The sequence below is a fragment of the Cyprinodon variegatus genome, unplaced genomic scaffold (genome assembly GCF_000732505.1).
Source record: "Cyprinodon variegatus isolate N-32 unplaced genomic scaffold, C_variegatus-1.0 Scaffold21, whole genome shotgun sequence".
NCBI lineage: Eukaryota > Metazoa > Chordata > Actinopteri > Cyprinodontiformes > Cyprinodontidae > Cyprinodon > Cyprinodon variegatus.
Genome location: NW_015150474.1, coordinates 1,291,943 through 1,307,144, shown reverse-complemented (window position 1 = coordinate 1,307,144; position 15,202 = coordinate 1,291,943). Strand labels below are relative to the sequence as shown.

Below are 15,202 nucleotides of genomic sequence, written 5' to 3'. Positions count from 1 at the left end.
TCTTTAACATAAAAACTGACTCAGAGCTTGCCTGCTGGACTGCGTCTTCCTGGCCATCTATGGAGCTAGTTAACAGTTACCTTTTTCATATCTGCTTATTTTTCTATGTCGGCTTCTCTCTCCAAACCCAGTTAGCCTCTGCAAACGTTTTAACTGTATTGTCTCTGTAACGTTCTTTGAGACGACATGTGCTGTGAATAAACATTATTTAACTGTAAAGATTTATGCAAATGATTGCAGCTCTTTTCCTGTTATCATATCCTGGCTTATAAAAATTCATGCACCCCGTCCTTATTTAAAAGGGATGTTCTCCTGTCTTTCCCATTTTGACAAATGACAGAAGAAATTCTCTCTGTCCCACATACTAATTATGCCTTTGGGAAACAGAAAATAATGGATTGCTAATTGGAAACTTTGACACATAAAAAAAAAAACATTTCTCATTGATGTCGATTCTTCAGAAGGTGTTTCTTCACATTAGATTTTGTTTGCCATGGCAGATTATTTTGGACGAATTACGGACAACGACTGGAGCAATCTGAACTCTCAAATCTATTGAAAAAAATGTTTGTACTTTCAGGTCATTTTATTTCACAATACTGATTATTTCCTTCAGCTTTAAAAAATAAGAAAAAAAGGTTTGCTTATGTAAATGTCCAGAGGCTTACAGTACAGACAAATTCAGCTCAAACATGGATAACTCTCAGACATATTTTTTTATATATCAAACCTCTTTGATATAAATATATAAAATTCCACATGTTTCCCTTCAGACAGACCCAAACATAGCCAGCAGGACTTAACTGGTGATGATGGTGGAAAGCCTTGTGGTAAGAAATCAGAGCAGGTTACAGAACACTGTGATAAAATTCCTGAATCCACAGGCCAACTTTGCCCCGTTGCTTCCCCCCGGTTTCCACTCCCCCGCCGCCTCTCCCTCTCCTCTGCTTTCATTCCCCTCTACTTTTCTTGTTACTTGATCTGGCAGAGATGCTCAGGTTACAGTTTTTACAGCTTAGCCTGCCCAGCTCTGTATACATTCCTTTCTCCCCTTGTTCCTCAGCCCACTTCTCGGCCTTTCCTATCCCCAACGTGCCCACTCCTCCTTTTCCACAGCCACTCACTGGAGCTTATTTTACCCATGAAGTCAGATGAAGGGAACACTGTCAGACTGTTTGCTTTGTTGGAGGAGTATGATCCCTCAAAAGGCCACATTGTAAGTCTGTCTGTGTGTATTTTGTCTCTATATTTGGTCTGAAATATTTATGTTCTAAGAAGGGATCCAACTTGAACGCTATTTTGAATTTAAAAAAAGGAATTGTCAAAGCATTCTATAAAGAATTACAGCAATAAAAAGGATTTAGTTAGAATCCTGCTCTAATGGGTATTAGGTTGATTACTTAGTTTATCACAATACACCAATGAGCAAATGGTTTCTTTTTTCTAAATCTGTTTGATTCGCTAAGATCGTATTACAGTGCTGGCTGGACACCTAAAAGGATGCAGAACCCAGCTTATGAGCTGGAAACAGAAAAAAAAAATGGAGCATTCCCTGCTTATTATATCAATGTAATAGGAAAAATATAATTAAATTATATAAAACTTCAACAAGTCAGTTCCAAAACATAACCCTGACAAAACATCCCTTAAATTAACAAGCTGCTTTCCAGAATTAGTTGATACTTTCTGAAACTTAGATATATTTTTTCTGAACTTAGACATTACTTCATATATTTTCTTTAATTATAACTTCCAGGAGACATTCTTAAAGCTTACAGGTTACTTTTGCAGGAAGAACATAGGCAGTACTTTTTGGAATTTAGAAGTACCTGTCTGGAGTAAGTAACAGAGAACTTCCCTTGAACTAATAGAGGATTTTTCTGGAGTTATTTTCTAGAGCCTACAGGTCGTGGAATGCTGGTTGTGTAGTTAGACCAGGTTTAAATCCCTCAGACTGCTACTCTGAGTCCCTAAGCTGCACATTGTGTGCGATACATGTATTGTGTGCGATACATGTACACTTGCACCTTAATCCTATTTATCTTGATATACTGTATATACCTGGATATACTGTATATATATTGCTTATTTTTAATGCACCTTTTTCCTCCCTGTTTGCACCTTCTGTAACTTCTATGCCAATATGTGACGAGTGAATTTCTCCGCTGTAAGATCTATAAAGCTCATCTAATCTAATCTAATCTAATCTAATTGGGTACCTGCTGCTCCCTAAGAAATGGGGTACACATTTCATTGGAATTTAATATAATGCAGTGACAAAAAAGATAATCATTGAGTAATGTTCCTTCCCTGCAATTCACATTCAGGGATTTGGAGGGTATTTCATGCAACTTATAGGTTATGCTTCTTTAACTTGCAGGCTACTCTACAGAACCTAAAGGTCATTTTCCTTGAACCTTCTCAACTTTTCCATTTCTTACTTTTCATCAACTTACAGCGGGATTTTTAGAGCCTACATGGCAGGGTCCTGGAATAAAGTGGTTTAATTGCAGGAATTAATACATAACTTAAGTGGAACTTACATGAAAGTTTTCTACAACTAGCAAGTTAATTGAATGCAGAGGAGCCGCTCTGAGGGCTCCAGACCATGTTTGGAAAGCCTTCAGTTTTCTTTCCTCAAAAGTGGCTCATTCTTTTATTATTTTATTATGTGTTGCTATGAAAGTGATCATTCCAAAGTGTCTATTTGGATTAGTAATGTATGTCAACAGATTTCTAGATAAATCCAGGAGGATTGTTTTAATTTTTAAATTTCAACTTTTTTTATTGGCTTCTCCTCTCCCTTTAAATTTTGAAATAAATGTGGGTGTTTTGTAGTTCAGAGCAAAATGTGTCACAGGGAATTTGCAAATGAAACAGATCAAGTTTATCTGCAGAGATAAAAATTGATTTAACCAAATCATAGATACAGTGTGATTAATTAGAAACATGCCAATATAATCTGAAGTTATAAATTAATATGATTACGTTTATTTTATTAATTAGTAAAAGCTTTCTTTCTGATTAAACAGATCTAATTGCAATAAATGACCAACTCTGCACCAATCACATCTCCTGAATGTGCACAGAATAATATTAGACAATAATAACTTTACAGAAATCCCTAAACTCATCTTAGAAATATTTTATTGCTTCAAATTCGACTTTTTATTGAGCAAAATATCCTATAGGAAGGTGAAGAATCTGTTTGTATCAGAAGATCATGCTTAAAATAACTTTCATGTAAAAGCAAAGATGCTGTATTCAATTATTTTATTCAATCCTTATCAGTTAAATTGAAATAGAATTTTTATATAATTTCATCCATTTTCCGTCACGCTTATCTCAAGCGGTGATGGTGCCAATCTCCACCTGTCTACGGGCGAGAGGCGGGGTACACCCTGGACATCACCAGTCCATCGACAAACAGGACAAAAAACCATTAATGCACACACTGATGCCTAAGGAGAATTTAGAGAAGCCAATTAACCTAACAGTCATGTCTTTTGGACTGTGGGAGGAAGCCGGAGTACCCGGAGAGAACCCACACATGCACAGGAAGAAAACATGCAAACTTCATGCACTGAGACCCCAGACCGGGAATCAAACCCAGAACCTTCTTACCGCAAGGCAGCAATGCTACCCACTGCGCCACTGAGCAGCCGGACTGTTTCATATAGTTTAGTATTCTAATAAGTGGATTTGAAATCTATCAAAAAAAGTTAAACAATGTTAAACTTTACACCAGTGGCTTTGAATTTAATCCATGACTTCAAATGAGTTGAAAATAACTCTATTATCTTTATTCAGTCAGTTTTACTTATGATTCTAGGTGAAGTAAGATGATAGATTTTAAAAAGCATACAGTAGCTGCCAGATGTTACGTTTTCAACCTTTAGAGTGACATTAATATGACACAGTATAGAAATTTATAGGATGAAAAAGTGATGGATAAAAAATAAAAAGCTGCATCAAACCTTCTGCATGTGTGACAACCTTAAGTTATGGTTTGTTTTCTGTGGTTTTTGATTCAGTTTCAGCATTCAGTCCTCTTGGGATCACACTGCTGTTCAGAAAGGCTGCCAAGGTGATGAAAATCCTCTTGCATTTTTTACTGGAATGGACTTAAGGCTAAAATCTCTCCAACCTTGTTGGTGAATAAGTTATTTCACATTAACTTTTAGGTCATAATTCAAAACATGTTTGGTGCAAAAACAGCCCTGTGCATCAATGCAAGAACACCATCCCCGCAGTGAAATATATTTGGGGATGGAGCACTACTTTGAGTTTCTTGTCAAGGTGAAATAATTTATGAATAGCTCAAAATACAGAATGGTCTTGGCCAAAAACTGGTCTTAATGAGAAGAAGTTGGACTTCTTAATGTGAGGAATTGCTGAAAAGTTAATGACTGCATGCAGTTAACGACCGGCCATGTTTCCCTAAAGAGGGAAGTTTTCACCATTCAAAATAATACATTAAAATATGAATTAATTGTTTGTATTTTTTTATAAGGAGGTTTGAACTGGGATTGTATGTAAATGACTTTGAATCCATCTGTATAACTGAACTGAAAGGAGTGTTATCAAAGGGTGCTTTAACAATGCTTCAGTTTAAGAGTCTGAACGCTTATGCAATATAAATGCTTTGATATTGTTCATCATGTCTTTTATTGAAACACATAAACTTAGGATTTAAAAAGATGTGGATTTTAGAGAGAAAATGAATGTTCTAAACACTCACACAAGTCCCAATAATAAGCTACAGAAAGATTATCTAAGAGTATCTGAACAAACTCTAAAAGTATTTCTACAGAGGGAGAATAATGACTGAAATGTTGAGGGTGATATTATTATAGAAGAAAAGTTGAAAAATTAGTCATGTTGCCGTTTTATTAACAATTTTAGGTAAAGATTATCAACCTGATGCCCACACTGCAAAGATGACCTAGAATTAAGTAGTAATATCTTCAATTAAGTGTATTTTCTCTTAATTTCAGTAGGTAAATCAAATGATTTGCCAATGGAATTAGTGTTTTTATACTTATATTAAGATAATTAGATAATATGCTCTTAAGAATGCAATTGTTTTTACTTATTTCAAATGTAAATTGTCTTGTTCTATTGGCAAAGTGTTTCACTTACCTCCTCAATTAGAGAAAGAAATCACTTATTTAAAGACAAAACACATATTTAGATTTTACTTTTTTGCAGAGCAAAGGGGGATTTGGTTCTAATTTCTCATTCTGTTCAAACAGCCTGAAAGTAAAGGTTTTAGTGGAAAAGCAATGCACATTTTAGCAAAGCAAAGTGCAGATATGTTTTTTTTTTTGAGATATAAAAAAAAAAATAAAAGAAGAAAGGTCAGGTAAAATATATCATTTAAATATCAAACAACTGAAAGTTATGCATTAAAGAAACAGAAAGAAAATCAGGAAAGGCAGCTGACATAAACCTGACGAACTATGCTTTGGTTGATTTGTTTCCCATACCTACAAACCTACTGGAAAAAAAACATCTTCAAATAGAAATGTATGAAAAAAAGAGTCCAAGGTATACAGAATACTTGGAAGAAAAAAACAGCAAAACCTGACGCCTTATGACAAATTGCAGCGCTTCCATCAAATGAGATGTTTAACTGACATGTCACTGCTTCAACATGCATCATAAAATATGTCAATTCACAGAATTTTAAATGATGACCCGTGTCGCAAAACATCTATCATTTAACAGGGGAAAAAAGGCATACCGGCAAAAAAAAAAAAGACTCTCTGAGTGATGACTGGCATCATGCAATCATATGGTCAGCGTGATGAATTATCATAAGGCTAACTTCTGCATTATTCCCAGTGTTCTACAGCGTAGATGAGGAATCTTTAAAAATGACAAAACTGGGGGGAAGGAAAGGGGGTCTGCTTTTTGTCCACTTTAAACACAACTTATGAGGAACAAAAAGAAACTCCCCCTTTCAAAGAGTCTACAGACACGGGACGAGGAGTAACATTGATTCTCCAAGGAAGGGCCAATCTATGACTTTCATGTATCAGTTTCAAAACCATTCATTTATTTGTTAATTTCTAAGTGTATTGGTTTCAACTCTCCATCTACAATGCCTTTCAAATAAATCAGAATATCATGAGATGATCTATTTTAATTGTAATATCAAATTTTGTTGGATGTGGGTGGGGAGCAAAGTGGATCTAAGACTTAGGTGTATTTTGCTTCATAATGCAGTTTTTCCTTCCACTCAACTTCCCATTAAAAGGCCTGAAAGCGGTTCTCAGTATACAGCCCGCCTGTTTTGTAGCAACGTTTTGAGGTTTACTCTCCCTGAAATGTTGTACCTCTTTTAAGTCAGCCGCTGTTCCTATCATTGTGCAGACATACCAAGACCTTCCTTTATACATAAAAAATTATAGTCGTGCAACTATTTTATTCTAAATACAATTAATATAAAATCTTAAAATATATCATGTTTTTGTCATAAATATGTATAACACAAGTTTAACTTTTAAATTGAATTATACACAACAAATTTACTTTGTATTTTGATGTATTGAGATGCACCTTTAAAGGAAATACATTTGTCTGTTAGCATTTTTCACTCATTCCAGAAAATAACACTTATACTGTGAAAACTAAGAAAAACATATTTTCAAGCTGGAATTGTCTAATTATTATACCTGCACTATAGCAGCAGGGGTAAAAAAAATCAAAGCATGAAGGAAAAATTTGTCTCTTTGTACAGTATACAGGAAATTGAGTGACATGATTCACAACCTTTAATAATTTCTGCCTGAAAAAGAAAAAAAATCCCTTAAAAATAATATCTCGGCAGTAATTTTAGATCTGATCACCTCCACCTCCATCCTCTTCAACAGTGAAAAACGCCGGCTGCACCTGAGTCTACAGCCAAACGTGTACAAACAATGAGGGGATGCAGACAAAGCGGGCTGCATCCGCATACACACAAGGATACCAGAAACATTTTCATTCTCCACAATGGACCACACGGAGCTCAAATATCCCAGCGTGCAGCGAGTGAAAGAAACACAAACCACTGAGAGAAACAACGCGTTGCTGGATGCAAAGGAAAAACAGGGGATGGGTCGAACACAATGTGCTCCCATCGACAGAGCGCGCAAAGAGGCGCACATCTGGATCACACGCCTCTGGGCAGCTTCTCAACACTCTCCCTCACATACACACACACCCACACATACACGACTACATGCAAATCCACGCAGCACTGCAAACGGATCACGGAATACTAGTGTTTTCCCCCTACATTGATCTCCTAATGATGCGCCCCTTAGTTCCTGTACGTGTGCCATAACAATAATAGTAATAGTAGACGCACTGTTGACGCCTTCACTGACGCACTGGATTTTCCATTTACTCCGGGTTGAGCCACTGAAGACAGAGCGCACAAACGGCGTGATTATGACAGGCGGCACTACCCCCTAAGAGTATTCCTTCAACTTAATAGTGGAAGTGAAGCAACGAGCGTGTGCCGCATCCATTGTGCGCAGCAGCATGCAGAAGCTCACATTTCAGCATGCATGTATAAATATATACATTAATTAAAAAGACACATTTTATAAAAATAAAAACAATCAAATATCTTAAATGAAAGTTTGTTGCACAAAGGTGCAGCCAGAATCCTCCTCAGTTATTGCTCTAATACAGACACACTCCATGCGTAATCTCATGCAGCTTGGCACGGAGCCTCTTTACCTTCATCTCTTCATTTATTTCCCTTTTCACCGGGTGCGCTGGCTTGCGGCTTCTTTTATTTTCCGGAGGTCTGCCCTCTTTTTCCATCTCTGCCATGTTTTCTCTATGATACTTCTGTCAATATTTGCGGTGAGGAAGGGGAGAAGAGGAGGAGGAGGAGGGACGCGCGCGTGTGTGTGTGAGAGAGAGAGAGAGGGAGAGAGAGGGGGGGGGAGCAGCAGCTGTTTACAGCCTCCACACGGCGGAGGTCCTGCGGCTCTTCAGCGGCTCGAGTGACGCCGGGGATGCCGCCGGGAGCTGGCAGTGCCCGGCAGAGTCAGCCATCTTCTTCGCCGTGTCCTCCGCGAGCCGTGCGCCGGTGCTGAGCAGCCTCTGCGAGTCAAAGGAGAGGTTGAGTGAGGGGAGAAAACGAGACAGGGGGAGGGGCGTCGGCTGAAACATTATATGACGCGCTGATGATCAGAGGTGGGCTATTTCTTCTCGCTTTCCAGTGGAGCGCAATCAGAGCGTCCCCATCCTCTTAGCGCACAATCCGTGCGCTGCAAACAGGTGCGCACACGCAACCCGTTCGCCAAACCACTTCAGCAGAGTCTGTTGCTCTTCTTTTGAAACAACACACCTCAAGTTCAGTGCATTTAAGGTCAAGCATGTTATCTACACCTGTTTTTCCTTTATTTTCATAGGAAGTTATTAATATTATTAGAAATGATGCAAAATAGGTTTTAACTTGGCCTTGCCTAAACTAAAGTGTCTGACTGGCCCCCTGGCATAAATAATACACTATTTCAGTCATTTTATCTGTTTTATTACTCAGTATTAATTACTACATCGATGCTGCAAGAATGTGATCAACCTGAGAATGTAAATGTGTTAAAAGCTCAGTCTTTAACTTTTCTTCATCTTCCTCTGAACAATATCCTATAGATTTTCCATGAAGTTTATATCAGAGCAGTCTGAAGACCAGTCCAGGGTTTTCAGCCGTTCGCAATGTAGACAGAATCCAAGCCCTGCTGGAAAATGATATCTTCATCCCCATAAAGTTAATCAGTAAAGGAAAGATGTCACACACATACTTTGGTTTTTTTCGTTAAATTAAATAGAAAAACACCAGATTACTTGACTCCAAAATTCATGACTGATTTTTAAAAATTCAGACGTAATAATGTGGATAATGTGTCTCCATTCTTCCTCCAGATGCTGTAAATGTACATAAGAAACAAGGACAAGTTCTGGTTTTGTTTTTTGCTTAACCCTGGTATGGTAATTTTTACTTTTATCATATTTACTACACTCCTTGACTAGACTGTCAGTCCTGTCAATGGTATTCAGGGGGGGAGCTAGATGGGTGGCCAGGGGTCAGCCTTAGCCAATCATTGGCCACCCTTGTGGCTACCCCTACCACCGTTTTCTCTCAAGTAGAATATTCAAAACATTTAAATTTGATACGGTATATATTAACAGTTACTTGACAACACACACACTGTGGTTAATTATGCACATCAATATACCAACATTAGAGGTGATTAGTACAGAATTCATGCTCTTTTAGAACTAGATTTTGTGTTATATGCCGTAAAGAGAAAATTATGTGTCTCTGCAAGTTTATATGAGAGCGTCTGAGGAGTCTTCAGGGAAATCTTCCATCTATCCATCCATTATCTGACACACTTATCCCAAGTGGGGTCGCGAGGGTTGCTGTTGCCTATCTCCAGCAGTCAAAGGGGTACACCCTGGACAGGTCGCCAGTCCATCGCAAGGCAACACAGAGACACAAAGGACAAACAACCATTCACGCACACACTCACACCTAAGGACAATTTAGAGAAGCTAATCAACCTAACAGTCATGTTTTTGGACTGTGGGAGGAAGCCAGAGTACCCGGAGAGAACCCACACATGCTCAGGGAGAACATGCAAACTCCATGCAGAAAGACCCTGGGCCAGGAATCGAACTCAGAACCTTCTTGCTGCAAGGCAGAAGTCTACTGCTCACTGAGCAGCCCTCAGGGAAATACTTTAAAGAGATACTTTAAATAACTACTTTAATAAAAACCTATTAAATTATAATTTTATGTAGATATTAGTACTTGTAAATATCATTTTAATGCAGAGTGATATTGATAAAAGTAGGTAAGTAATGACAATGTAAAAGATGTTCGCTCCAGAACTCAAACCTGAAAGAATTTTATCCAATATAGCTTTTATCTAGACGGATGTTTAAATATATGCATCTATTTGTTAGCAAAGGAAGTAGGAAACTATACTTTGTCTTTATGGACGTTGTGCTTGTTCCTGTTGGAACAGTGTAGATTGATCCTGAGATCCTGGTGAATATCCACTTTTGGCCACCCCTAAGTATACATTGGTTATTGCCTGGCCACCCTTATAAGAATTTTCTGGCTATGGCTCTGATGGTATTGTTATCTTTTTTAGTAGTGCAACTTTCTTCTTCATTGCTTTTCTTTCCACTTAACGTTCCAAGTTGAAGACTAAGTCAGCAGTCTCTACTGTACATTGTGTTTATAGGAGAATACTGTAATATGACATTTCTGTTTTAAAACTCATTTTTGTATTATGTTTATATGTAATAAGATTGAGCTTTTCAATTTACAATTAGCTTTACCCAAATTCATCACAATGGATAAAAAATAAGCTCCATTCTGTGTGATTTATATGCAATATGTCAGTTTTTAATTTTTGGGTTGACATATGGAGATAAACTGCTGACATTTTAATTAAGGAGATGCACCTGCATCCATAGTTAGCGGGAAAACAGTGGTGACAGACTGACTGATGTCAGAGGTGAGCGTTTCTTAACAGAAGCTTTGCTCCAAACTATGAAAAAGTACTAAGGTTGTAGCTTCTGAAATTGATGGTCAAAGGGAGTAAGCATATGACAGGATGCTGAGACAGGAGCTGTGCTAAGAGGAAGTCTGGTGTCTCAAAGAAGTAAAAGCTAGAGTGGTCCAGACATGTACTTCCCCTTTTCCATTGGCTCTTTTAGGGTTGGCTGTTACTGTTTTTTTTTATTTTTTTTTTTCAGTTCAGTGCTTGCATTTTTTGTACCTGCTCTGCAATTTTTATTCAAAAAAATATCTCAACTTAATGGGAGCCATAAGACAGTGGTGAGGTGTGCTGTAGTTGGAGGTGAAGAAACACGTCCAAGCAGGTTGGAAACAGGTGAAGATGTGGTGTGTAAGAAGCGTATCACAGAGAAGGAAAGGAAATATTTCAAAGATGGAGAAGAGACCAGAGACACTGTGCAGTTCAGATATAGTGGAAATGAAGAAAGGCAAAAGAAGGAGAGATGCATCCATACAGATACCAAAATCCTTCTGGTGGTTCATAGGTTTGAGACATTACTTTGAGCTGGAGACAAAACTCAGTTCAACAGCTGCTCCTTCAAAATCAACAATGATAATACCAATAACATCTGTTTACAGCGAATTAGTTGTTGTATTAGCCGATTTCATCAGAAATACACTGCAGACAGATCTTGAAATATTACTTAACTATCAAAAGGCACAGGAACCAGAGGCTCCTCATAAAAGGACTGTGCTTCGTGCATGAATTTTACCTGCTGCAGCTGCACGCCACCCTTTGAATTACAATGAGGAAAGCATCTAAGAATTTTTGGTTGAGGCTGCTCATGGCAATGTGACACCTATTTCAGCCGGAAAATCAGCAGGAACAGGAGCTGTGAACCGTGATGCAGGGTCAGAGGAGATGACTCCTCAGATGCCTCGCAAACCCTGCAACAGGACAGCATCTGAATCACAAGATCCTACATTCTGAACACCTTTGTCTAGTTTATTTTAAACTGAGAATTTTTACTTTTAGAAAGGGTAAAAGCAAACCTGTAGCAACCAAACATTGTATTTTATTTGGGATTTTATATGATAGACCAGAGTAGTGCCTAATTGGGAAGTGATGCAAAAATTCATGAGGGACTTTTAGTATTATTGACAAACACGAATCTATCATACAGAAATGTTGCATGCTTTTATATTTACCCTTTTTACTAATGTAACACTCCCTCCAAAAAAAAAAATCTCTACAGGTTTTGATTTAAGGATTACAGCTGGGTTCAGTTATCAAATAATATCCTGGGCTTTAAAACACTCTTTGAGTACTGTTCGAACACTATAACTCCGGTAACGTATAGCTATCAGTACATTAAATCATTGACCCTTCAGTTTATGACTGTTATGCTTCTCCCATTTTGGACTTTGAGTTTTCAGTTACCTATGTAATTCTGTTTTGTTGATCTTTGGTTTATTTTCCTTTCCCCTTGGCTCCCTTCTGTCACCGCCTTTGTTCTGTTAAGTTTTCTTAGATTTTTCAGTTTTACGTTGATTCATGTTTTTCTTTGTTTTCTAGTTTTATTGCTTCAATTCCTATCTTGTTGTGTTTTCTGGATGTATTTGAGTTCTTAGGTTGTTGTTTTTTTTTTTTTTGCCCTCTGTTGCCCCCTTGTGCTGGTCCCTTTTTGCCTAGCTCCTTTATAGGAGCCTCTGTTCAGACCTGCTCCCAATCAGCTAATTAGTCCTGTCTTTGTTCATTCAGCCATACATACTCTCCCTGTGCAGTTCCTCAGTGCTGGTTCCCCATCTTTCCCTGGCTCCTCATGCTTGTTTTCCCTGATGTCTCAGTGGTTTTAGTTTGTTTTACATTTTCATGTTGGATTTTTGGATTCCTGCCTCAGTTGCTTGTGAACACTCCATTGAACTACAAGAACTCACATCTCACTTCCTGCCTCAGCATTTAGGTCTTAAAAACCGCAACCAAACCATGATACCTTCTACTTACTTCTATCCACACCTGCTCCATATTTGCTCAATAGCCCATTCTTTGTCCTGTTCCCCATATATACACCACCTCTGCACTTCCTCATTGCTTGTTTCTTGCCATTACTTGGTTCATTGTGTGTTTTCCTCTGGTTTTTGGTTTCTAGTATTTTGTTCTAGGATTTTGTTTTGTTGCCCTTGCATTAAACCTGCAAGATCTCATCTCTACCTCCCTCATTTCTGCATTTGAGTTCTCTAACAGCCTCGACCCCACCTGACAATTACATTGTTCTAAAACTGTCTCTAACTGCAACCCTGAGGCCTGTTTCACATCGTCCATTACTTCTCCATTATTTCTTTTTTCCCAGCTCTTTTAAACTCTAATTAAGCTATAATTTATCATCTGGGTATTGTTAGGTTTTAGAAATCATGTGCACATGATTTCTAAAGAATAAACCTAACAGTATACTTAAAAGCACTATATGCTTTTGTTTTTATATCAACATTTTACTGTATATTGTTCGACAGTTTCATTGTGACTTCAACAGATTACCCACTCTGGGATTTATTAAGTACATCCATTTTATTATCCAAATACGGAGCGTTTTCTCCACTGTTTTTTTTATTTTTTATTATTTGAATGGAGGAAGGAGACAGTTTTGTAATATGTCCTTGACTGTCCACCAACAAGCAGACGCAGAAGGAGTCAATAGATGCATTGTTTCCATGGGGACATTCAAAAACACGCTTTGGAAATCTTATATTGTCACTGTTATTGTGTTACAGGAACTGGAAGATGAGGAGCTACACTTCTCATAACTTAGACTGTTTGGTTAAAAATGGTGTTTACTGGAAAGGTTTTTGTCACTTGCTATAAAAACTGTGCCGGACATGTAGAATTGTTTTTAGAGCAGTGGTTTCAAACTGTCCTGCTTTAACACGTCTGACTCAATATTAGCCTAAAGGCAGAGTTCAATAGAGCTTTACTGCATAGCAGTGAGTCAGTCCTTTAATTCAGGTGTGTAGGAAAGAGATATAACTGCAGTATGCTTGACACCAGCCCATGAGAATTTAAGTTTGGGACCACTGATTTAGAGCATGTGGGGGGAAAGTCTTCATTCAGCCATTTATGACCTTATGACTGTGTAATTGCAAAAAAAAATAAAAAAATAATTAATTTAATTTCTCACAAAAATTACTATTAGATACTACTTTAATTTAACACTTTATTATAGAAGTCTTGAATTTCAAGTTTGTAAGCTGTTTTTTTTTGTTTGTTTTTTACATATTATACATGCTTGTTAAAAAAATGCATATCTTTTAAAAAAATCAAAAATTTTGTTTGCATTCTGTCTGATTTTGGACTTTTTTTTGTTTGGGCCAGAGGGTTCAAGGCTGTTTCAACGGATCAACAGAGAATGAGAATAATTGTTTTTCTCCATTATTTTTTATTGGAGTGTCTAAAAATAAAAATGAAGATAGGGTACTTGCTAAAATGGGACATGTTTTGCGTATGTAAATTTCTTTTTATAAACAATGTAATTAAAATAAAAATCTAAAACATGACCTGGCATATACTGGTGTGTGAATGTTTTTAAGAATGGGTGATTGCTAATTTTGAAGACATTAAAGCAAAATAAAGTGCTGGGCTACAGACTATTTAAAAATTGATGGTCCAAACTTGCATAAATTATCTTCTGTTTTCCCAAGATTGTAATCTTTCCCCTCATTTAATGAAAAGTTAATTACTGCTTAGCAATTAAGGTTAATATGTCCTTCTTTCCTTTATAAAATGGAGCAAAAAGATTCTTATCTGCTCAGAAAAAAGAACTAAATGTTATATTATTTAGCTGTAGCATAGCTCCTACATTTATTTTGCTTTAGCTTAGATCCATCTTCTCTGCTATGGACTTAGCTCCATGCGTCTGCTTAGGAAAATCATCTCTATGGTGCAATTCTGCCACCTCCAAGATTTATCATTGTTGTGGTTTTTGAAAGTGTTATTAAAAAGTTTTGAATAGCCAATAGAACACGAAGGGAGAAAAATCTTCGTCAGACCAGATCCCTATGTTCCACATTTTGTTGTGTTTCTTGTAAGACTCATATTTTTTTCCAACATAAAGGCCACATGAATGGGGGACTTTTTGGTTCCATTCCTGAATAATGCTTGCCCTATCTTTCCTGTCAGTTTGCCAAGATGGCTGATCTTCCTACACAGGATATGAATTATTTAACAGTGTCCTGTCTGGCAATGTGACAATATGAATAATTATCTTGATGCCAAAAAGAGAGCCCAACAGATTTTGCTTTCACAAGTGGAGCAGTATGGTTATTGCCATTGTGTTCCACTTGATTTATGCATATAAATAGCTTTATTGTTATTCATGCAGGGAGTATTACAGATTATATGGACACTGGAATGTAAGTAGAACAGGAAAGAAAAAATTGAAAAAAGCAGAAAAAGGTTAAAGAAAGAGCAGATAAAAGGGAGATAATGATAAAACATCTTCAGTCTGCTTCATTGCCGGCAAGGAGAGGTAAAAAGAACAGCACAACCAACGGATATAGTATAAGAGATACAACAAAGTAACACCTTGATACCATCACTTAAAGGAATAGTACACCCAAAACATGATTAGCCTTCATTTTCTACTCACCCCCATGCTGAACAACACTCTGGAG

At 37.3% G+C, this 15,202-nt stretch overlaps 1 protein-coding gene across 4 annotated transcripts in view; it reads right to left on the bottom strand.

Moving 5' to 3' along the window:
- The window catches only part of sobp (sine oculis binding protein homolog), a 53,291-nt gene extending 45,073 nt beyond the window's left edge, over window positions 1-8,218 (bottom strand). For 2 of the 4 annotated variants that reach the window (XM_015390822.1, XM_015390833.1), the window contains exon 1: window positions 7,735-8,218. In XM_015390822.1, coding sequence (XP_015246308.1) covers window positions 7,735-7,830 — 96 coding nt within the window. In that variant the 5' untranslated portion in view covers window positions 7,831-8,218. The remainder of the gene's footprint in view (window positions 1-7,734) is intronic. The other 2 variants (XM_015390840.1, XM_015390850.1) reach the window with 1 other exon arrangement.
- Window positions 8,219-15,202: the final 6,984 nt, after the last annotated feature.